Below are 24,943 nucleotides of genomic sequence, written 5' to 3' on the forward strand. Positions count from 1 at the left end.
GTTAATTAGCGTTCCTACTCCTTCCGTAGCTTTCTCGCACCCCGAGCAAACGCGAGGCGTGATGGAAACGAGAAGCGAAACAAGCGGCCCTAGGTCGTCTTCTGCACGTCATTAACGCACGCACTCGCGATGCACGCTATTCGACGCGTTGCACTTCGCCGGCAGACGTGGGATCATGCGATTCAAACGAGTCTAGTTAAATCGCGACTGCAACGTATACTTTGAACCCTCGCCTCGAACTCTTGCTGTCAAGGACAAGAACAATCTTTCCGCGAAATCTCGGAAGTAGTGTATTCCCAGAACAAACATTTCCCTAGCGGAAAATCGATAAAAATTCATCGATCAACGCATGCCGATCGAGCGAATAAATCGCATGATTAACCGTCGCGAAAGATGGTTAGAGAGAAACGTTTAATCGTAACTGCGGCAACCGCGATTAATGACGATCGTTAATCAGCCGGGCTTTTTCATTCCCTTTCCTTTTTTCCTTCCGACTGTCGCGAAGCGACGTTCATCCTATACCTATACGTTTGTGGGTGTATTCGCAGAAAACGCGGCGAAGATAGCAGGCGGACCATAGCCAAGGGTGAAAGAAGGAAGAAGGGAGGGATCATAAATCTGTATAATTGACAAGTCCCGCAGAAGATGTTCATGCTCCATAGATGCTCGAGCAGATAGCTCGCTAATAACGCCGCGCAGTATATAGGAACATACATAATGGCCATTAAAAAAAAAGAAAAAATTCTACGCCGACTTTAGTATAATACAAAATCGTAGAACATCGGCGTTCGGTTTCCCTAACAAACTGATAATTCTGCTATTCAAAGAATGGATGCATTCTAATCGAATAAATCTGTCCAAGTCTATTCGGTATTAAAACAAAATTTCATTTCCTACATCAATTTATCTTGCCTATCTTGAAAATAGAGTTAGTTATTATACAGCAGTTTTTCTGTTCGAATTGTTGGATGACCTCTCGGTATCGTGATTAGATAGTGTGCATTATCTTGCATACTCAATGACGCCCACAATTGGTATTTGAGCTTTCTTTCATGGAATGTTTCATTCTGTTGTAGTCAGTCTGTCTAGCTAGTCGTTCTGGTGATCGTTCTGGAATATTAATCAGTTCTACGATGTCGTTGAAGGTGTTAATATGTATTGTTTTTTCACTCGTTATGTTGCATTTTACAATCGTCGCAACGTTTCGTGTGCATCCCACTGCGGTAAATAACAGGCCAATAATAGGTACTTAGATATTTTATTCTGCATATTGTCTACGATAAGTTTTTCTTTCATTAGCCATCTGTTGCTCTCATTATATATTTCTTATTTCGAAGGTGTTTTAACGCAAGAATTAAGTACTTATATGAAGAGAGTATATTCAAATAAGTACAATAGCTATATTGCTGCGTCTTACGTAAACTTTTTAGAGGGTGCCGGTGCAAGGGTTGTACCAATTTGGTAAATGTATTACGATGTCTATAAATATGTAACGCTATTAACGTTAATTAATTAATTCGTCTTTATTGTAGGATCGGAAAGTCGAAATCATATTATGAGAACATATTAAGTAACATTAACGGGTGCGTTTAATTGTAAGAAAATTTTAGAATACTTTCTCTTTAGCTCAGTTTGATTTTGAAATTTTTTCGGTAGAGTTTTATTACCTGGTGGTAGTGCGAATTTCAATCGATCCAATGGATACGCCGACGCTGGTGATTACATTTACAAGTAATACATTCCACGAAATGGTTAAATAAGCGTGCTAGGTGAATCGCTTTGGTTCTTAAACATTAATTTTTTTTCGTAGAATTGCGAAAAGAATGAATCAAAATGGCGAATATTTTCCAATTTTGGGGATATGTTTGGGAATTGAGCTATTAACATACTTGGTTGCACGACGCACCGAACATAGAAAACTCTGCAACAGCTATGATCAATCACTTCCTCTTGAATTTCAGCCAGGTAATTACAACGTACTCTGAATAATGAGTGTGTAATCCTTTCTTTGCCTTTTAGGCTACGAGAATAGTAGATTGTTTAAAGATGCTTCTACGAACATTATAGACATATTAGAGAACGATAATGTGACTTCCAACTTTCATCATTATTGCATTACGGAAAAAGTAAATCTCCTTCGTTAAGTACACAAAAATATATACATATATATATAATATAATATTAACAAATAGCGATATATTGACGAAAAATTGTAGGCTTTAAAAACTGTTCATATATACGATCAGTTTCGAGTATTATCCTTAAACAGCGACTTAGACGGACTTCGATATATTTCCTCCTTGGAACATGTTACTTTCCCTTTCTATGGGTTACAATTTCATCCGGAGAAAAATTTATACGAGTGGATTATCGGGAAAATCCCTCATGGAAACCACCCCACTAAAGCTGCTGTATACTTTGCCGAATTTTTCGTTAGCGAAGGTATGTACATACATACATTTCAATTCGTACGAATAACTAATAAATATCATTTGTACTTAGCACGGAAAAGTAATCATAAATTTCCATCAAAGAAAGTTGAGGCATTAAGTCTAATATATAATTACCCGGTGACTTATACTGGGTTAAAGAATTCTTCGTTTGTACAATGCTACTTATTCAAGGACAAGGATAATTCTAATTAAAATGGAATTTTAATATAAAGATATAATATAGGTATTGGTGGTATCGAAAATACATATGCTCTGGGTTTGCAATTATTATTATTATTATCATTATACGGGCGTATGCCCATTCAACCACATACATGATATACATAAAAATAGTATCTCCGCAATTAACGCATTTGATATGAATATGTGATTATAATATAGTTATGTTCGGAAAATGTACAATGGTTAAGGTTAGTGCTAAAATAATCTACAGATTTCGGTTTTTGGTGCCGGTGGTAAAGTAGATACATACGTAGCTTGTATGAAAAGTCTAACAGCGAACACGGGTTATGGGACGACAGCTGCTAGCTCGTAAACAAATAAAATTGACGGGACACCGTGGTGGGACTGTGGTTGAAAATTATCGTCAACTCGTGGAGCCAGCCAGCCAGCCAGCCAGTGGTAATTTAATTTCAGATCAAAGATCTAGTAGAGTCTCGTAGGAAGAAGCTAGGGTCTGTCGTGTTCAGTGTTGCTGGCGGCCGGAAAGAACCCTTGTAAAATTATGTACCTGTCCATTAGGCCAGACACTTAACTCGGCCTTCTATGCACACGCATAATTTTCCATGCAGCTCGCACCCCTCGCGGTTACCCAACTAACAGTCTAATAATTTAATACAGGATCAGGTATAAACACGTCGGAAGGAATAAGATATGCGACCACTTGTTTTCTTTTTAATTTTTTTTTTATTTTCCAAGAATCATAGGTTAACGATCGAAAAATATGTTAATCGATGTTGATTCGTGTCCTTCTTCTCTGGACAATCCGCAAGGATGTGCTCGATGACGTTACGGTAACTGTACCACGACAAACGCCGTTCCACATAACAACGTTCGGTATTCGAGAGCTGGTAGAGTACTCGAGTCTCGATGGCAGGCAAGATAGTTATTTGCTGATCGTTTTGTCGAGTGCGACCAGGTCTTGCGATTAGGCCCGTTGGTTGCGATTGGTACCACCAACCAAGCGCACGAGGAACACGTTGGTCAAGTATTTTTTCTGACCGGTTAAAAGGTTCGACACGTTTTCCATTTCACCCCCGTTGTACTCCGGTCACGACCAATTAATCTCCAGTTATTTCGGCTCGAGGAACACGACCTGCGACTCCAATATCTTTCCTCACCATTCGAGCACTCGAAACTTTTTAGCGCCATTGAATGCATGCCTATGTGTATGATAATTAGAGTATCGTCGAGGAAGCGTAAGTGTAACCTGCAGACCTAGATCGACACGCATACGCGTGTAAATTCAAGGTCTTCGAGCCGGTGTTTATCGTAACTCGATCGAGCGTGTTCCGTTCGAACGTAACCTCGATCGATATCGGACGTCCGATTTCGATGGCCTCGATAAATCGTTTACGGTAGCCACGATAACGGTTAGCAGGCTCGTCGTTGTGGTCCCATCGAGCTTAATTCCCGATGCGATTGGCGCACACTCGTAACGAGTGGTAAACGAAAAGACGAACGACGCGACGCGACGCGCGTTAATTGGAGCAGCTCGAGACGGGGGTCAACGTAATGGAATCTCGGGGTTGAGAACGCGACGTTCTCCGTGGTGGACGGACACCGTATAAATTACACCCGTTTGAGGACGGTCGTTCTCTTGACTCCCATTAAAGTTGCAAACGATAATGGGGACCTCGTTACGCGTCATAGAAGATTGCCCTTGCTACATAGCTCGTTACGCTTAATCGGAGCATTTCAAAAAATATTCCTAGGAACATCAAGGTTACGGGTGAAATTGTAAGTTAGATGGAATTTGTGGTTGGATATTTTTATCTTCTCAGATCAGACATGGTCAACTGGATGCCCTTGGGCAGGTACACCTTACCCTCGATTCCACCCTGTAGACGAAGTACCACGAGTTAATCGCCCGTGAACGCTGCAGCTACCGTTTAAACGATCGATCGAGAAAGAAATTATTACCACCGAGTAAATTCTTCATTGCTCTAATTCGATTCGAATCCCGCGGTTGTCCGCATTCCGGTCGGCGCTCTTTTCTTTGGCCGCGTGCGACTAAACGTTGACCACGAATTTCCGGATCAACGATCGCCAGGCGTGTCGTTTCTCGTCGAGGCGTGAAACGTCGGCTAACGGCGCGAAAAAAAGGACCACGAGGAGAAGAGAAGAGAGGAAACGAAACGAAACGAAACGGTCTTAAAATCTCGAAGGATTTCATTCTGATAGACCGTGTAATCGCAACGTTCTCCAATTATTACACCCAGCCTTGCTGTCGTATTTCTTTCTCGCGGCATCCATCAGGAAATCGGTTCCGTTTCATCACGGTATTTTTACCATTGTCTCGTTCGATTATTTGTTTCTTCAAAAAATAAATGAACAGGTGAAAAGCTGGCATATCAAAGGCAACTTGTCGATTCGTTTGGCGTTAATTTCGCATAATTATGCGTAATTACGTTATCCGTGCGTTCGAAGACGCGACCGGCAGCGTCGAGTTGGCGTCGGATATTAAATCACGCGATGTCGTAATCCGTGCATCTTTTAGTCGCATCTACATCCGTTGAACATCACTGATAGCCACGCGACAGTGTTCTCGACTGGTTTCGCGGGAATTCTCCTGGTATCTTGATCCACGAAGCCCGAGACGGGCAAGGAAGCAGAGTCGTCGCCGTTGGTGTTTGGTGACAGCAACGGTACATCCTGCCCACGAGCGTCGTTACGCTACACGAAGCTGACGACGAATAGATCGAGTCGAACACCTCGAGCAGATCGAGCCGTTCCCCGTGAATCGAACTGAATCTTCGAAGTATGTAGCTTTAACTCGCCTCCTGTTCTTCTCCTTCTTCTTCCACCTGGGTTCTTCGTGGTAATAACCGTCCACGTACCGGAAGGTCGACCGGCTAATGTCTCATAAATTGCCAGAGATTAATCCGGCTTGCATTCGCTACTTGCGCGAGCATATGTATATCGACTCGGGGGTCCATGACCAGGAATCAGGTGCAACGAGAACTGGTCTCTGCGTACCTTTCCGAACGGAGCCGTTTCTAACGACGGGAAGATATAAACTACGCGACAGGGTTTTTCTATTAAGAATGTTTATAAAACGATGCAGAAGAAAGCAATTACGAAATATTTCGCCGGTGTAAATAAAGGAGTAGCGGTACTCACTGGTTGGTTCGGCTGATTTCTGTGTCAGAAGTTTTCGGCGGCCCGGTCTTCCGGCGTATGCACGTACGACCATCAATTCATCGCCATTCCAGTACATTAACCACGATGAACGCGTATTCCACTCCGGGTTTATAGTCGGACCAGCCATCATCTCGCATCGTGTGCAACCGTCATCTTGGCTAATGCTGGCAAAAGGAAGAAAACTCGAAGAACCAACGGATGGGCGATGCAGAGTAGCGAGGAAACGACGAAGAAAAAGAAGAAATCTCGATCTGATGCAGATCTTATTAACGAGTACCGTTCGCTGATGGTGCTGTTGCTCGAAGGAAATTGACCAAACTTGTTTTCTTTTATTAAAAAGGCATATTTTATGAAAAATGCCTAATATTCCGAGGGCGGTGGGTTTCGAAGGACGAGAAGAAACAGCAGTTTGAAAGTTTCGCACGAAAAGCTTCTTCTTTTTCTTACCGGCAAATCACTCGATTGTCTTGTAATCGCGCGGATCTGAATAATTGGTCGTCGGTTCGCACACCTTACGGAGCGAGAAAGAGAGAGGCTGGGGATGATTTTATTTAATGGAGAACCGATCCCGCGGTCGGGCAGCCGCTTCGCTTTTTGCCTTGACTGGTGTAAATAACCTCCAGTTCATTCCGACTCGAACGAAGCTTCGACGATACTCGGACGATCTTTTTTTATCGGTATCGTTTGCCTTGCGGATGCTCCTTCGCGCTTCCTCGCTGCTCTGTTAACGATCCGGATGACTAGCTGCAAATCGATGCAGTCTGTAGCGTTATCAGCCTTTCGGTGGATAGCTTCCATTTAACTGAAATACCGATCCACTTCTAATCACCGAACTGGTCCACACCCTCGCGCTTTCACTCGGTGTAAACGACTTTAAAGTTGCAAAGGGAGTTCATCAATTAACCCTTCAACTGCGGATACTTTTAGCACAGCCGATCGCTCTAATTTTAAATTATATTACCAAAGTGATATTTTATTTTATTTTTATTTTAGTAGTATACAAACCACATCCGCAGTTAAAGGGTTAACGATCTTGATTTGCTAAGATGTAACATAAAATATGACAAGGTTAGGCATTTGTCGGGGTTGTGGCTCGTTTCCGCGTCTTCCTTTCTCTTCTCCAGCCCGCTTACCAGGGGACGAATGTTAAATTGGCATGAAGCATGACCAGTGTCCAACAGTTTTGTCCTCTCTTTCGTTCTTTCATCCTAGCCGGTCGAGGGAACGCGTTCCGACAGGGAACACCGTCTTCCGTGTCGCGCTTTAATTACAACCACGGTCCCGTTTTTTGCAGTACTTTTATTAATTGAGGGAACAGGACCCGGTGAAACCGCTCGAGCCGCGAACTGCACACGCTCGCGGACAATGCGAGGATCAGAAGCACCCGCGTGTCCTCCTCACGACGAAACGCGATTACGGTACTCTCTTTCGTCCTCGTGTGCGTACTTACGCGTTTACCGGCTCGAGACGACCGAAGACCTTACTTCCATTTAACCAGGCTTCCGTGTTTTCCGAATATTCCCTGTATTCCCATTTCTCTTTTCCCCATCGTCGACGAATCTTTCGAATAGAAGGGTTATCTGCCTTTCGAGAGTGAACGATGAAACGTAGGAATTCGCGAACAGCGACGACGCCGCTAACGATGCTTCAGGTATATTAAAATGTTAATTACTTTGACCGTGGTAGCGAACTATGAGAACGTTCTCTTCTGGCATTGTTCAAAGTCGAGGGTAAAAGTATTGAACGCGTGTGCCCGCTACTTTCCAGTACCCTTGCAAATGAATTCCTCCGTCTACGTAGGTGTATCGTTGGGATAAGATTTTTTAAAAAGGCTTTGCATTCTATTACCAGATTCGAAACGCTATATTTCGTGTAATTAGGGAATTATCGAGCTAGAAACGAGCACGGTCGATCGACCTATACTTGGAGACGGAAAAACGCGGAAAGGGAAAAGTTGAACGGAAGAGATGGAGGAATCGGTAAGGTGGGTGAATAGGAAGAGGATGTGCAACGAGCGAGAATGGAGTGCACGAGTGAACCGGATGGCGAAGCGACTTTTTGAGCGAGTAAATACTCGCGTGACACCAGAGCACGACGGTGTACCGTTTTTTTCTTTTTTTTTTCTTTTTTCTTTAACCCCTCGTCCCTCTCTCGTTTCGCTTCCCATTCGGATAATAACGCAGAGAATAAAAGTTGGCGACGCGGCGCACGGACCCCGCCGGTTGCCTGTTTGTTTCAGCTCGGCCGAGTGACAGGATAATCGGCCGGAACGGAAGACTATTTATTATTATCGTTATGTTGTAAACGGGACACGAGGATACACGCGCAGTTGGTACGGTTGGATGATAAAACGGATTACGGGTAGGGCTTATTGTTATACGCGAATAACTCGGCGTTTCTATGCTTTATGCGAGTGGCTCTAATAATTTGATCACCCACTACTGTATCCTTCAACTATAACGCGTTTCCATAAAAATACATCCAACTCTAGAGAATTGCGATCGATCGTTTGAAATGGCGAGCACGTCTCTCGCGGATAGAAGAGCATGATCGATCGATCGATTCTCGAGCAATATCTCTCGCGATATTCCCATCTAAGTCGCAGTTATATTTAAACCCGGAAATAAGTGAGAATCTTCGGACTTGCGTTCGTTCATCTGGGATTATTCAAGTTGAAAAACGAATGGAACAACGAACGTTCCATGGGTCTAGTCACCTTACGTAATGAAACGATTCGGTTTGAAAATCTTCGTGTACCGTTAACTTCTTAACTTCCCTGAGAAAAACTGGCTCGTCGTGTGTAGTCGATAGCGAATCGGTGAATCAGGTTCTTTCATCGTCCTTCCGGCTGCATAATTATTCCGCGACCTCGACTCCAGGATCGTAGATATAAGAGGGGAAAGGAGTAGCGTAAGAAGTACTCTGAGACAAGAATAGAGTGAAAAAATTTCGAGGAAGAGGACGAGCGAGGGACGTTGGGGTCCGTAGTGGAACCGATGCAGCGTGTCGAGCGTGACACAGGCTCGACCGGATTCCATCCTGGCATTTTCTTTGGCGCTTCTTACGGTGCCCGTTCGTGCGTGAACTAGGGACTCGTAATACGTGTATAGGAATCAATTATTATCGTTGCAAATATCATTTGAAATTTTCGAAAATTACCGCGAACGCTGCAACGCGACGCGTCGGGTATCTGCTTACCGTTGCGCGCTGATCACTTTGCTCATCTTCTTCTTACCTTATTATCTAATTGCAGGTAACCGAAATTAATTTATTTCCAAGGTACTTTGCAACAGATATTGTATGAAATTAGGAATTGAACGATTGTAACTACTGTTATTAACATGGTTATTATTCTTGTTGCTATGCGTAAAAGGAACAGTCGTTTCACTGTTAGTTGCGAGAATCGAGCTGTGCAGGGGAAGAATGTGTTGAGGTACGCGAGAAGAGAAAATAGCAGAACCGCGGCTTGTACCTATGTAGCTTAGAAGGAATATCGTGCGAGGGTTTACGCAAATAACGCGGTCTGAAAAAAATGACCGGCAAGAAGATGTTCGCGATGCAGGAAGTCGAAGCCGGCTCCTGGAAGCCTTCATCCTTCTCCCTTGAAACATCCTACGAGCAAAGTGGCGCCAACTTTATACCAGCCGTCCCTTACTTTATATTACCGTGCAAGTTTGCTCCTTTTTTTTTTCGGTAATTCGACCGCTTTTTCCATCGTTTCGCAAACCTGGCATCCACCGTCATTCCGATTCCTGCAAAACTCTATAATATTTGTCCGTATACCTCGTGTGCAAGCCTATAAACTGGAATGGTCGATAATCCGAGATTATGTAATTTACATTTCTTCCTGTTCTCTGAAATAACCTAAGAGGAAATTAATTACCTGATTATACAGGTATTAAAGAGAAAAACGATCGTGCAGAAACAACGGTAAAAGAACGGATGAGAATTAGAAGAAAAAAGGATCTCGCCATTTGCGTATCAGAATGATAGAAGATCTTGGTTGAGAGCCGGATACCAGGTGGACGACGAAATGAAACGAGCGAGGGATAAAGGGAGGAATGGCGAAGAAGAGGAGCAAGGGAAAGCAAAAGAAGCAGAATAAGATGGACAAAACGTCGGCGAAGAGTGACGTTTTCCACGACAGCTTGTCTTACTCTGCTGCTTTTCGACGTGAAAGGCCGGGGGACCAGTTTGTTACGAGCCTTACCTCGAGCCCCTTGCTCAAGGTCCTTGCTCCTCTCGGACGACCTTGGACGACCTTGAACAGAGCGAGCAGCGGTGCAACGAGTCAGCGGAGATCCGCCTGGCTCGATTCCGGCATTCGTCTCCGTTCTATCCCGTAATCGGCTACGGAAAATCTCTCGGCGATATCCGTCTTCTCTTCATTTTCTTCTTCTTCGTTGAAATATTTTATCGGGGGGTTTCTAATTTCAAGAATGCGCCGCTCCGGACGGTGCTCTTCTTCCTCGATTTTCCAACCGCGGCGAGATTCGATCCTGGAATTCAGGAAGGGAACGCGCGTCCCGCTGGATGAAATTCATATTTTAACACGATACAGAAGAAGCACGTGAGACTCGTGAAACTTAAAAGCTTTATCGTGTCTCGTGGTCTTACCGGAGTCTATTTTCAAGAATCTTTTTACCTGTAACACACGCTTCATACGTCGAGTAGTTCGTTCGTTGGAAACTAACAATCATCCGACCGTCTGTTTCCATCCTCTCTTGGACGTTTTATTTCGTAAGTAGCCCGGCGCTTGGCTCGCGTTTGTTTCCCGACAGTTTCTTGGACAAGCGAATAGCAGGGTCCGATAAGTGTGTTGCGAGTATGCAGCGTATCTACTCGTTCGAGACAACTGGTTGTTCATCAAACTTCCTTCCAAGTTTCTTGCTGCATCTGTTTCCTTTTACCCTCTTAGTTCTGCCCGTGTTCTACCTTTAACGAGAAAATTCCCTCCCCGAGATGTAGCTAGCGACAACCTGGCAATCGCTTCGAATTCATTCGAATACGTGTAATGAGAGCTCGGATCCAAATTAAACATTCAAAGACACGATAATTGAATCGGTACTACAGATTACAAGATTTGCATGCGGAATTCAGATTTCTAAAAGAAAAACTTGATCGGTGTGTGGGGTCATTCCGCACAGTCGCCTGGTGAATAAAAATGTAATTACAATGTTACGAACGATTGAACGCATCAAATAAGTTCTTGCTCGGCCGCCTAGAAATCTTACAATACGTAAGGACAGACGATTCTCCATCGATGAATTCAGTGTCGAATAACGAAGGTTCGAGCAAAACCGGTGCGGACGTTCTCGTTCATACTTGTCGAAGCGGAATCGAAGCAAGAACGTACAGGAAAAGCGACAGAAGAAGAAGAAAAACGAAGCGTGTTCGCGACTCGACCGTAGGATATCTTAAGGGCACAGACTCCTTCTGCCATGGCCTGTATGCGTGCGCTCACACAATCAACGGAAAGCATGCACGTATATGCCATGCGTGAGAGAGACACTCGATTTCGTAGATTTCGTTTTTCGTCTCGATAATTGCACAAATGAAATTTTCGCGGGTACAGCACCCACGGGTGGACTTCACCACAGGGTGGTCTGGTCCGTTTGAACGCTAATAAACACCATACGTTGAGAAAAATGATATTTTCGACACTGTAAGATTGAGACAGACGATGTTGTAGGCAAACAACATGGCTGCCGAATGCTGCGTTCGGCTGCATTTTAGCAAATATTGGACGATTTAATGGTTTTTTCACCCATAGCACACCAGACCACCCTTCCTTGAACTAGCACAATGTCACTGAAATTCGACTTTTCACAATTTATCACTTCTGGAAGACGTAAAACGAAATTTACGATTTGCACGCATCAGACGTCAAATAGACGGAAGAATAGTTCACTGATTTTCCGTCAGAGGCATTGATGGTATATTTGACCACGTTATCATCGGGGTCGATAAAAACAGAAATCAGTCGATAAATGTAAATTCTAATTTGACACCACAAACAGCTACGCGAATATAGTCAGAAGTATGGCATAGTTGCCGCATCGTATTAAGACTTCTGTCACGCTGTTGCCACATCTGTTACAATTGCAACAGGCTCGAGCCGATTTTGATTCCTGCCAGACATAGAAAAGAATAGGACGCTCGAGAGAGAAAGAGGTTCGAGAATGAAACAATACATGTACTAATGTGTGCATCCATCAAACTTTTTTATTCATATTTATAATCATGTATTTTTCATCAATTAAATTACAGATAGAATACTTGAAATGGTATGCCAGAAAAATGAATTATAAAACTTGCACCATATACAGTGAAAACTCGATAAATGTACATAATTATTGCCGGTCCACTCCGCAACTGTTATGGAATAGGAGAATCATTTTTCAAATTTGATTGCCTAGTCAGTAAACACTGATTAGAAAGAGTCAGTAGCTAAAGACGAAAGAGGGACTAAAACCGGGATTTATTGCCTTCATTTAAATGCCCCGTGTCAATGTGACCATACTAATGCACAGAATAAAGTTTTTTATTTTAATAAAAATTTCACTATCATGTGGAGAAGATTTTTCTGATTAAAATGAAGTTAAACACAATATAAATTGGTCAACATTTAATACCATAATATTGGGTTAAATGTTGTGCTTGTGAGTCTTTCTCTCTTTGTTTATCCTTCTTGCGCTATCCTTTTCTATGTTCGGAAACATCAAAGAACGGCGGATTCGTGGTGCTGGTAGGGGTAGAATGAATGAAATAATACACATAACGTAAGTACGCGGCCATAAGACTTATAGGAATGAAAACTACCTGACATAATAATTTCAAGAAGGGAATAAGAAATAAAGAAATTAATAATGAATTTTAATATAATTCTGTCACACTTAGACTGGGACACTCTGTATATGCAGGTACAATTATATTAAAATTCATTATTATATTTCAAATGAAAAAGATTTCAATAACACGTGGCTGGAGTGGCTGTCATGGGAATCGACGATGTAGACGGCGCGGAGAAAGAAGAGGCATTTTTTATATTTATTGATTATATTTCAATCGATAAATATTGTATATTACAGATCAATTTACATGTCTTTATTTTTCATTTCTTTCCTGAAATTATTAATGCCATATAGTTTTTATTCCTATAAGTCTTATAGTCGCATACGTTATGTGTATTACAAAGTCTCATCGAATCTGTCGTAGCGTGTGACTATATTTACGCCGATCGGCCCTACGTTGTTTCATTCATTATACTCCTTCTCTCTCTCTCGCGCTGTCCTTTTCTATGTCCGCCAGGAATCAAAATCTCGCTCGGCTCGAGCAAATTCATTTTGCTAGATGGTCACAGATGCGGCAACACCGCGATAGAACTCTCAAATGATGTGATTTGGCAACTATGCCACCTCACTTTCGTTTCTTATTCTGCATAATGACGTTAGATGTCACACCGTCAAATGTCGAATTTCTCAATTATGTGTTTTCACGATTGCCCGATTCTTTCCAATGGCGCTTACATCGATTCGGAGGAGGCCTCGAAGGAGTCTCTGCCCTTAAGACGGCGCGGCGCGTCGCGGCGACAGGAAAAAGTCAAGCCTGTATCAGGCTCGATACGTATCTGCTAACTGCGAGATTATTTAAACGAGAATCCGCGTTCCTGCTTCTGGACAAGCGTCCATGAAAACGAATGTACCCTGTCCGTTACCGTCGATTGAATTCCCCTTCGAGAAAGATTTTTCACGCTTCGCGGCACCACTTCTGTTACACCTGCGTGCAGGGCGCTCGCGGCAGCAAATCTTTAGTAAGAATCGTCTATTTACAAAACTCTCACGATGTTGGGATCGCGACTTGTAGATCTGATAATAGAAGCAATCGTGGGAGTAAAGATGTCAATGGACAATGGAAGACCAGGCATCGAATTCATCTGCCCTAGTTTCTAATTTTTACAAACAGTTGTAGAACAGGGGAGAAAAAGACGTCAGTGGGGCTGACGACAGACGAACCCTGCCCCAGACACCTATCATACCGCAATTCGGGACTCCTATAGATTTGAACTGCATGCCGGGCGACCGCCAGCGAGAACGCTGATCCATCTCGCCGCCACCTAGCGGTCCCCGGCCCGAACCAAAGGCGCCCGGTGAGACGAAACCCTCTCTCCACCTTCACTAAACGCCTACACAGTGTTGTACCCCGTGTTCTAAAGTATGAAGCATCGAATGTAAGGAATACGAGAGCCTTATTTCCATTCTATTTCCCAGTTAACTGAACGTTCGAACATCAGTGGTTTTATCGTAAATGAAAATTGTGCAGACGCGTTGCCGCGTACGCATAGCGAGCCGAGATTGCGGTGGCGTATCATTGGAACCGCGATATGACGAACGATTCGCTGCAACCGCAGAAGAGGAAGAGCAGGACAAAGAAAGGCGCGAAAGAAAAGTAGAAGGATGAAGGAGAAATGTAACGGCACGAGAGGCGAGGGAAGAGTAGAACTGCTTTTGCGATGGAATGAGGAAACTGCTCGGAGAAGGAAGCGACGGGTCTCGGATGTCACCACCGGCTGCTGGTCCACGTCGCCGGTATCGCCAACAGGACGACACGGTTCGTGAATGTTGTTACGTAGCCAGGCTCTGGAATATAAACCGTCGAGTGCAGTTGGCAAGTGCACAGGTGCACTTTGGCGTGGCGTAACTTAGCTGTCGTATGGGCTGACCCGAGATTCATCGCGGCACACAGGTTTCTGACCCGTGGCCAAGACGAATGGAAAATTCAAGTCGGAAACGTCCTCTTCAACGTAATGGTTTCGTCGTATCCGAGTCGCGTGTACAGATTACAATTTGCTGGGAGAAGATTTTCAAGAACTCGTTATCCACGACGAGGCAGGACGCTCGGGTAAAGCAGTTTCGAGGAAAGATTTGAATCTTGATTTCACGCCGCGTCAAGTTCGAGCTAAGGAGGATTAGAAACCCGGGGCTGACAATAGTCACGAAGGCTAGTAATTTACTTGTTTCCAATAACGGAATCGTAATGACATAATTTGCACGATGAAACACGTCCATAAACGAGTAAACAGACTTTCGACGTGCGTTAAGTGCTCTCGTCTAACGATTTAACTACCTCACTGTTTTGTTCGATCGAGAATTCATTTCGAGCCGGGAAAAATTGAATACCTCTTGCTGCACGCTATTTCCCGCACACGATCCATTTTAACCCCTTCTGTACACCAGTTCAGTCAAGAAATACATCCCGTACGTGGTGTTTAACCCTTTAACTGCGGGTACTTTTAGCACGGCCGATCGCTCTAATTTTAAATTATATTATCAAAGTGATATTCTATTTTAAAAGATTTTTTTTATTATATTCATTTTATTTTCATGAACCACACTCGCAGTTAAAGGGTTAAGAAACTTTCATCCAATCCAGTCAGTTTTAAACAAACTGTGTACTCTCTTATCTTCCAACCGGGTAGCTAGTTAACCCTTGAAACTTCCCTCATATTTACCTGTACTCGACAAGATACTTGACGCCTATGAGAACCCCGTAACGTCCAGAAAATACTACGCTTACTTTGCTACCTGTTTATTGTGCTCGTTGGATCCCGTAACTACAAGTGGATGCGTAAACGTGTCTCTAAACGTTTTCTATTTCTTCTTCTTCTTCCCTTACCCTGTTTCGATGCTTTCTTAACGGCAGTCGTTGACGTAAGCTCGCCGAACCGTTAGGCAAATATATCTTTTCATTTCTTCTATTAATCCCCGAGCATTCAAGTGAAAGAAACGAAGCGTTGTTCGAAAGGAAAGTGGTCCCCGTTGTTCTCTGAGATAATTCGAAAACGAGTCGATGAAAGAAGGGAAACGAGAGAGTAGAATCGCGGATGCCACAAGGAAGATGTTGAAAAGAAAGAAGGGCACGGTTGGTTGGTGGCACATAATGCAACCGCATCGAGCACGCCACGACTCGAGAGGTTGAAGCCGGTAATGGCGAACAGCGCGGAGACGATTCGCGCGAGCAAACGCCTCGGCTCGTCCGGAAATCGATTACGCGGATTTCGCGCGGAGACGAAGAACGTGTCAGCGTCGGCGGAGCGCGACACACGCGCTGCTATTCTTCTTCTTCGGGTGATGCTGAACCACCAATTTAATCGAACGACACGCGAGAACCATCCGTGAAATTCCAAACGATACCGAGGATCGAACTGAACAAAGATTTTCTCGATTGAAAATTTATCCACGGTTATTCCTTTCGTCTACGAGTGCGAAGCAATTTCTATGTGTTACAGAGAGCTAGCGTAAATAACTCAACGTTCCTTCTTATATCGTGAAAATGTGCAGGTGTATCTGGCAGGAGGACAAATAGAGAAAAAGCGTGAAGCAATTAGAAAACGATTAGCCGGTAAAGACTATCCTCGGAAGACTTTCTTCGCGCATTCGTACTTACCTGTTTAATGTGTCTCCAACAGGGATAATTGCTCGGGCACCGCGTGATTCCGTCGTTGAATGCTAATAATCGCGGAACGAATTGACGGTGATAGGCGGGTAACAGCGTGTAGCAAGAAGTTTGTCGTTTTACGAGGCATCGTGGAAGAAGGTAACGCTGTTGTTATCGCTACCGGTGCCTCCGGTTCTTACGGCCACGGCCATGGTCACGAACGCTAAACTGACGTTCCTTCGAGAAGAAAGTAATAAAGCTACACCGAAGAGGAAGTCGATTACGCTTTCGATATACTTTTTAATTTTGTTTGCACGATTCGATTAACAGCGTAATAACCGCATTCCTCGAATCGGAAATGGTTCGACATTCGTGATATCACGGATAGCGATGGTAAATTTATGGGGGAAAAGGGGTTGCCTCTCGCGCGTCGATAATATAACTTTGAAAATCGAGATTATCCTGACGGGTAGGAGTCTGCAAGAAAGTCAGAAACATATTGCCTCCGAAGGTGGTGTATATCGTTAGTTCGCCGCCAGCTGGACGGGATATATCGCGTGTTCCCTTTGAATCGTGCGTTCTAAACGCGGAAAGAAGGCGAAAGGGAGAGAAGAAGGATAAGGAAAGAGGGACAGTTGCTTCGGTGGCGCACAAGCGATTCGACGCAGTCCACAAAGCAGCTAATCGACTTCCGGGCTGCCGGCAGACGCGGTTCAGAGGACCTTTTAAGGGTCGAGTCTCGTACGAATCATTTTCATGCTCGGCTCGCATGGAAAAACGATCCTCGATTCTCGTTCAACGGATATTCATTATCTCCCGAATGCGCCAAGCGTCGAGCCGGTTGAATCGTTGAATCAGGATTCGAGCAGAGATCGTTCCTTTCAGGGAAAATAGCTGAACTACCGCGACAATGTTTCCTGTAGTTTTTATCAGCCGCGATATCATTGCTAGAGGTTTCCAACGAGTGCCGCGACCATCAACCCCCGTCGCTTATAAATAGCTTGAACGCTTAACCTTGGTAAGGAATCACCGATAGTCCGAGCGGAATCGAGAGGACGAAGAATAAGTAGCAAGAAGAAGAAGAAGAAGAAGAGAATGAAAAAGAGTCGAGTAGCAGAAGGTCTGGGTTAAAAGAAGGAAATGACGAAGGCAACCCTTTCGAGCGTGTTATTAGTTCTGTTAGGTATTCACGCGACCGACACGGCGATCATTAGTGCCTAAGCAATTAATTTTTAAAAATGAAGTCGCAATTCGAAACGAGCCGGTAATTTAAGTAAAAAAGAGCTGAGTAGTTATTGGGGCTGCTATCCGCCCCGGGAAGCAACTCTCGTGCGGCTGCTAGCTGTTCGCAGCGGCGCGCGGCGTCCGCGAGTCCTTGACCGACCCTGAACCCTGAAGAAGAGTAGAAAGCCGGCTGATGGTACCTGATTGGCTGCCGCGCACCACACTCGGTGCCTGCTCGAGTCGACCGGCTAAAATATAGTGATTACCGGAGCGTCTGGTGTGGGAGGAGGAGGAGGAGGCGTAGGAGAAGAGCTAGGATGCTTCGACGCGAAACTCGCCGGAAGTGGTGAGAAATCACGAGAAACGACCGGCCCAACTGGCTGATCGAGTGCCGTTCCTTTTTCCCCCGATCGTAATCACCGCTGGACGCGATTGCGCAAAAAGTTTTAGGAATTTCTTCCCTGCTAATTTCCTGTGCGTACCGGAAGGGCCGGGAGATTCTTACAAAAATAGATTAAAGGGTAGGGTATATCGCGTGTTTCCTGCGAGGTATTTTCATTTACAATTGGTTCATGAATAATTGAAATTGTAAATCGCAGTGAGTAACCACGGTGTGAAGTTCGGCGAAACGCGTGAAAGGGGAATCGTAAGAAGCTTGAAGAGTTATCGTGTTAATTATTAACAAAGTGTGCCGCGTATTGCCATTTTCATCGTAATAGAGCTTATTGTGCCACGCGACGAGAGATGCGTTAGGCGATAGATATTTTCGCGCTCATCCCTCTCTCCCGAACCCGATGCCTTCTCGTAGCGGCGGAATAAGAAGAATAGGCAATTAAAGTTGCACAATAAAGGCTAATCATAAGAATTACTCGGTCGACGATGGATCGCGGAACCAGCCATAGCGGGATAACGTAACGTAACGCAAATTAAGTGGCATAGAACGACCCTTTCTCCTCGGTTTCGACTTCCTCTTTTCGCGGTCTCTCGCATCTCACCGGCAGATTCCCGTTGCGGGATCCTCTCTCCTCCCTCGACGATTTCGTGAGGATCCTTACTTTTCTAACGGCATCCTGGACACGGGAAGCAAATCGAAACTACTGGTAGTCCTCGCGAAATAATTACATTAAGTCCCGTTTAATGAGTCCGACGCGTTCACTATCAGAGTTCAATGACCTAGAACGACGAGAAAAGAAAGACGCGTTCGTTTGTTGCTGAATTGAAACGAATTAAAATCTTGCAAAATAGAAAAGCAAGATCTCTTGCTTCCTTTAATTCACGATTTTCCACGCTCGGTTCTCGACACACACCAATCCGGTTATTCCTCCTTTCCTATGTTACTCTATTCCGGCCAGCCTGAGAAACCATCGAAACGGATGCCATTATATCGATCCGATTAATTATGGGAACGAATTACGTGTATGAGCTTGCAGACTGTCTGGTAACATTACAATCGATTCCCCTTCCGACTTCTCTTCCCACGAATTGATTTGCCCTCAGCTGATAAACAAAAAAAAAGAAAATTCGCTATATAAAACGCAAGATAGATTTTAAATTACTCTGGCTACAACAGTGGGACTTATTAAATATTGAGCTAAAAGTCGAAGAAGAAGTCGACGAGCATAGGGCCCGAGGGAAAATTCAACGAAATTATGGGCAACAGCATAATTAAGCGATTAACCCGTGATGACCCGCGTGGAAAGGCGCGACCTCCTCTCGCGGCTCCATTTACCAGCTTTCCACGCCCGCGCGCGAACCCCGAGGAGTTCTTAAAGAATCGTCGGAGCCGCACCGTGGAATAACTTCGCACGACCCACGAGGGAATCGTATACGCCCGTGGCCAACGATGGATGGACGGATAGACAGATAAATAGATACTTTATTAGAGGCTGGAAGAACCGTAAGATGCTAAGCCTCGTTGCACCGTCCTCGTAGAGGAGGGATAAAGGAATGAATGTTCGAAATTGAAGGTGCACGAGGAACGAGCGTGACAGATGAATGCGTAGATAAACGAGCTGATTTTATCCGGGACGAAAGCGGCGAAGAACCTTCTGCATACTCAACGGACACCTTGAGCGGTGCCGTGGACAGCGAAGGACTTCCTGCGATTCAGAAGCGTTTAATTGGAGATCCATCTGTACACCGTGTTACCATGTGTCACGTCAGATCTTGCACCAGACATCTTTCTTATTTATACATACTGGAATTCATTCTGGACACTTTGAATAAAAATATTCTTTATTTCATACTCTGCTAAGCTAAATTGGTACCGTCATATTTTTAGTGTCCAGAATTAATTCCACTAGTGTAATAGGTAATAAGTAAACGTTCTTTCTAGATTTACTGCTTCCTTTTATCCCGAATATTCGTTTCGTGATACAGAACGGAAGTAGCTGTACAAAACTTTCAAGAATTCCAGCGATGCGCGATCGAGCAAACGCGTGTAGGTAAAATAGAAGAGGAAATCTTTGTAAAAGTATGATCGCTGGTGGAAAATACGGGTACGCTTGGGAAGCGGTTAGCAACGCATAAAAGACTGCTGTTAGACAGGGTAGGAAAAGGCTGATTTGCATACTGCCACGTGGTCGCAGCAGGCCACTTTGTACGTATGCAAGTTAGATCAGCGAGCATAAAACGCTACAGTTAGGCACTTAGACTGACCAGCGGCGCTGATTTCTGTTGATTGTTTTCCACGGTTCTCTTCATGGTCGGTGACCACGTTGTCGGCGGACAAACCTGTCTCGTAGTCGCGTGGTTGTTTGTTCTTAATCACGAACACGTAGCGATGTCGTGTTCTCTGTTGATTGCTCGGACGACTTGGACGACTAGCTTCCGAAACAGAAGCTGTTATTTCTTTGTTCTTAGGACGCGTTTAGAACTCGAAAAGCTGTACAACGCGTTTTCAACATCGCGTCGTTCGTCTCGTTGCGATCGTTTGTCAAATGATCGACCATTCCGCGCGTACGTCGAACACCTTCGTCGATGGAAAGTCACGCGAAACGATTTAAGCTCGATACGTCTTTTATTAACGGCTCGAATATCCTCCGGCTAAAACGCCTATTAAAGAGGAGGATCGTGCCAATAAAGAACAATTACGAAAGGGCGAGGAACTGTGGAACGCGAGATCACGAGGGGAGATCGAGACGCGTTTCGAAGAGGATCGGGCAAAGAAAACCTGGAAGAGAATGCAAGGTTAAATCCGCGAAATTTTCCCCGTTTACTCTTCCTCGGGATCTACTGAAACGTTGCGTGTGCGTAACGACCGCCATTACGGAGAACCACAACAATTTTCTGTGCGCGCCTTTCGTAGAAGGGAAAAAAGGATCACCGTTCTGTGGTACAAGCGTAACAAGTCTACGATAGCGTTCGTAGAACTTTAAACGAAACGTTTTACCTTTGAAGCTCGCTTAATTTTCAAGCATCGACGATGAAAGTTGAATTTAACCCAACGCGATCGACGTTGAATTTCAACATCGGCTGAAGGAGCAATTTCACGCGATTTCGGTCGTTTACTCGCATTCCAACGAACGATCCCACCGATCTCTTCTTTCAAAGTTCCTTTGGCGTTCGAGTGGATAACAGTTTCATGGATCAACGACTGTCGGCAAGGAACGTTACGTTTACGGTGCAGTTACGATATCCCCGTCGATTTTCCATGGTAAAAATATCGGTCGAAGTTGGCCGATCTTTCCTTCGCGAAATACCGCGAAATTCTATAGGCAAAGCGACACGAATACCTGATACCGATACGTTTCACTTAGCTCCTTTCTTCGTTGATCGTCTTCGGATGGTTGTTTCGAGCGGTAATGTGTGTTTATTTAGTGGTCGATTTATCCGAATGGAAATTACGAGAGGTTGCGTGCGCGGGCACGTACGCGTCGTTACGCTTCCATCGCTCTTTCTCCGCTTAACGGCCTTGTTAGCAACGAACCAACGCTACTGGAACAACTGTATTTGCCCAAAGCTGGCTATTCGACTATGCCTGGAATGTCGAGGATCGATCCCGAGGAGGATACACGCGAGATAAAGCCGCGGTATCTTCTGGCTAGAGCCGTGCTAGATTTTCCGGAATCTGACGATGGTTTGCGTTCAACGGGTAATTCTTCGAGATTTATTTATATTTCATTTTTTTCCTTTCTTCTAACGGTTTTCAACTTTCTAATCTCGCTGAGTTTTAATTGTTTCAATCGACGTTACACGAATATACGTATAATTTAACTTAACAACCGCAACTATAACGTCGTTTCGTAAAAGGCGTAACTTCTCGAGGAGGAATTCACAGGAAAACGCGCGGCTTCGGATGATAAAGTATCGAGGCGAGTCAAATCGTCTTATTAGCGGTCGCAGCAGCGGGGTCTAGGAAAGCGAATCGCAAAAAGCACGGTCTTCCGATCGTCGATCGCGTAGCGAGACGTTCTTCTCGCGTTCCGCCGCGGCGATCGGTGCTCAAGTTCGCCATCCGCGGTTTCCGCCATTCGACGAGCCGAATTAATCTTGCTTATTGCCTAGCTTGACCCCCTGCCACCCAAGCAACCATCGTTCGAACGTTCCTCGTACTTCCTGCTAGCCTGATGCATCCTGCGATCTTCGCTGATCGATCCTCGAAAGACCCCTTCATCCGCTCCATCTTCGTTCCGATGCTTTTTGCGCGCGGAAAACAACGTGACGCGGATGTTGCCGGGCAAACCGGACGATGTTCATTTTATTTATTTATCCAAGAGTGTACATACAGCGCGAACAGGATACATTTACACCGTTGAGCGGAAAAATAATTTGCAGACATTTGTAATAAAATTTTCTTTTTTTTTAACCATCTGGCCTTTTCATCGATTTCTTTGGACATTATTTTTGTAAAAGGAAACGAGGACAACCCCGTTCTCTTGATTACTGGTGAAATTCTTGCGAGTGGTCAGTTCACAGGGACGCGTGAATAGCTCGATGTCTCGAGCACGTTTAACGCGATCGCGCCTAGAAGCGTGCTCGAGGAAAGGAGTAACGACGTCAGAGTGAAGAGAGAAGGAGAAAAAACGGTAAAATGTCACTGTTCCCTAATTACGCGAAGTAACTAGCCTCTACCTTGACTACGTAGAGAAAGAGAGATAAGGTAGAGAAAGAGGGGGGGGATAGAAAGAGAAAGAGAGGCGCGGAAACATCGGGTAGCATCGAAGAAGAGCGAGATCCCCCTCGCGTGGAGGCAGACGGTACCGCTAGATCTAGCTGGCCAATCGCCTGCCTCTTTTACACGAAGGCGACCAGTAAGATGGAAGGTTTAAACGGCAAGTAAACGCGACCACCACCCAACCCAGCGCGGTTTATAAAGTGAGCTGGATGCGCCGCCTCGAAGACAGAGCCGTGCCGACAGCCTAACCATCAGGAACGTTGATTTTTTTTTTTTCTCCCCCCCGTTCACGACGTCCCGACCCAAGTGTTTCGTCGCGTGTGATCGACCGGTGCACGTCTCTCGTTTCCTATTTTCCACCGATCTCATTTTCTTTCCCCTTTCTTTCCTTACCGGTTTATCACTCTGCTCGATTTACGGTTCGCGAAGTTTCACACGAAAGTTCGAACGGGGTAGCAGTGATAAGCGAGTGATTAGAGAGCTGGTGAACCGACCAACCCGGAAGCTGAGTTCGATATCAAGTGGATACACGGACAAGGTACGTGCCGGGTTCAGTGTTTGTACCATTCTCTACGTAGTTGGTGCGCGATGGTTCAAGATGATTGAAAGTCAGACGATGGATCGAGGATTCTCGCGGATATAAAGGACTTTTCAAGATTTCTCGTGAGTTATACAGGATCGTTCCGAATTTCCTCGAGGTCGTATCGGTAAATGAAAGTTCGAAGTTAGAAAATTGAAAAAGGAGGAAACTAACGATAGCAGTAAAGATTCTTCGATAAAGTTAGGTCGAGCTGCGAGCGATGATCGATCGGGTGGGAGAGTAAAGGTTCCAAACGATCGGAGCAATGTCTCGTGGCCAGCATTCCCACGGTGAGAGTCTAAGTCTAGTTGCTTCAAAGTCAGGGCCATAGCCAGGTTGAGCAACGCGTAAAACCGAAACGTTCAAATTGCCAGGCGAGAAACTATCGAGGATCAGTTTTATTCGTTCGAAGCGTTCGTCGTTTGCGTTCGTATTCGAGATACGTGACCGATTTCGTGTTCCTCCGTGACGCACGCCGAATTTTTATGCTGCTGGTACCACGTTTCGATTGTCGTCCGTCGACCCTCTGAATAGAACGCAGCACGGCAATCGCGTAAACTTACCTGTTTGAATAACTTCCAAATTTTTAATTAAATATTTGTTTGAAACGTTGTAAGTTCGCTACGATATCATACTTTCTTCGTACCTCTAAAGATACTTTATTATTTATTCTTGCAACAGAGTATTCAAGTTGTAGAGAGTTAAAAAGGGAAGCTGGATGTGTGGTGAACAGGTGGTCGGACTGCTTCGGCTTAACAGCAGAGCTTTTACGTCTTATGCCGGTGAGTTCAATGCCAGAGAAGCGTAACGCCTTCCGATACTCGACGCCATACCGCGTCGTTATTTCGCTACTACCTTACTACGAATCATTGACTCGAGGAAGTGCTTACATTTTAATACCACTGTCGATTATTCCTTGCAACAACGCGACTCGATGCATCGGTGTACTATTAACTTTCCAACTTTTTTTCTACTTATCGAATGATTTTATGGTCTTTCGAAGTATTTCCAGCGGTCGTTTAAACTTTATAGGATCTATAATCGTGGCAAGTTCCTTACTCAAACGACTAGCGTTTTACTTTGATCGGTTCTCATAGAAAATCTCACTTCGTGTCCTCTGATTTTCCCATCGAATACGAGTCAGATCGAGTCGCGGTTGATGTAAAGAAGAAGAGAACTCGCCACGCAAACTCACCACGCCGTGACGAGCCTCTTCTTCTTCTTCATCCACCATCATCATCCTCATCATCATCAACGCGATCGTCGCCGTCATCTTCACTACGCTTCCCTTCGAACAGCTCTGCTTTTTTACCTTTATCGCGTTACCATCATAAACCATTGGTGCACGGTTGAACGAACTTTGCTAACATTCATTGAAAATCCCTGTCGTCATTCGTCGATCGCGCTTGTAGGATGAGAAGGAGATTCGATATCAGGGCGTTAATTAAATTTCAATACTGCGCCGTGGGGTGGAGGAGATCGGGTGTTGGATCTTAATAGACTCGCTCGCATCGATCTCGATTACACTCAGTCTGAAATACGACGTAATCGAATAATCAAGAAAAACGAATCATTTTGATTTTGCCCGTGACGAGAAATCATTGTGTCTCGTCGGTTAAACGAGCAAAAAGTTATTCGTCTCTTTGCCGAAGACGGTGCACCGCGTCGCGTCGATGGTTCTCCAGACCGAAGAGGAAAGTCGCAGAGTACAAAAGGTCCTCGAAGCAAGCAAATCGAACCTTTTTCATTTCGTCGACGATTTACCATTCG

General features: G+C 44.6%; 2 protein-coding genes across 8 annotated transcripts in view; both read left to right on the plus strand.

Moving 5' to 3' along the window:
* tyn (trynity) overlaps positions 1-24,943 on the plus strand; it is an 86,495-nt gene that overhangs the window by 36,807 nt on the left and 24,745 nt on the right. For 3 of the 7 annotated variants that reach the window (XM_034326366.2, XM_034326365.2, XM_034326367.2), the window contains exon 1: positions 22,807-23,131. The exons of 2 other annotated variants lie outside the window; for them this stretch is intronic. The gene's annotated coding sequence lies outside the window, so the exon portion shown is untranslated. Of the gene's footprint in view, positions 1-22,805; positions 23,132-24,943 lie in introns of those variants that run through there. 2 more of the 7 variants (XM_034326363.2, XM_034326362.2) reach the window with 1 other exon arrangement.
* LOC117605258 (gamma-glutamyl hydrolase-like) lies at positions 1,048-5,091 on the plus strand. The gene is made up of 8 exons (XM_034326375.2): positions 1,048-1,245; positions 1,338-1,461; positions 1,533-1,583; positions 1,657-1,731; positions 1,811-1,965; positions 2,020-2,126; positions 2,217-2,442; positions 2,503-5,091. Exons 1-8 carry the CDS (start codon positions 1,134-1,136, stop codon positions 2,643-2,645), a joined length of 993 nt encoding a protein of 330 aa, XP_034182266.2. The 5' UTR covers positions 1,048-1,133; the 3' UTR covers positions 2,646-5,091.

The sequence above is a fragment of the Osmia lignaria genome, chromosome 3, assembly GCF_051020975.1.
Source record: "Osmia lignaria lignaria isolate PbOS001 chromosome 3, iyOsmLign1, whole genome shotgun sequence".
In the NCBI taxonomy this organism is placed as follows: Eukaryota; Metazoa; Arthropoda; class Insecta; order Hymenoptera; family Megachilidae; genus Osmia; species Osmia lignaria.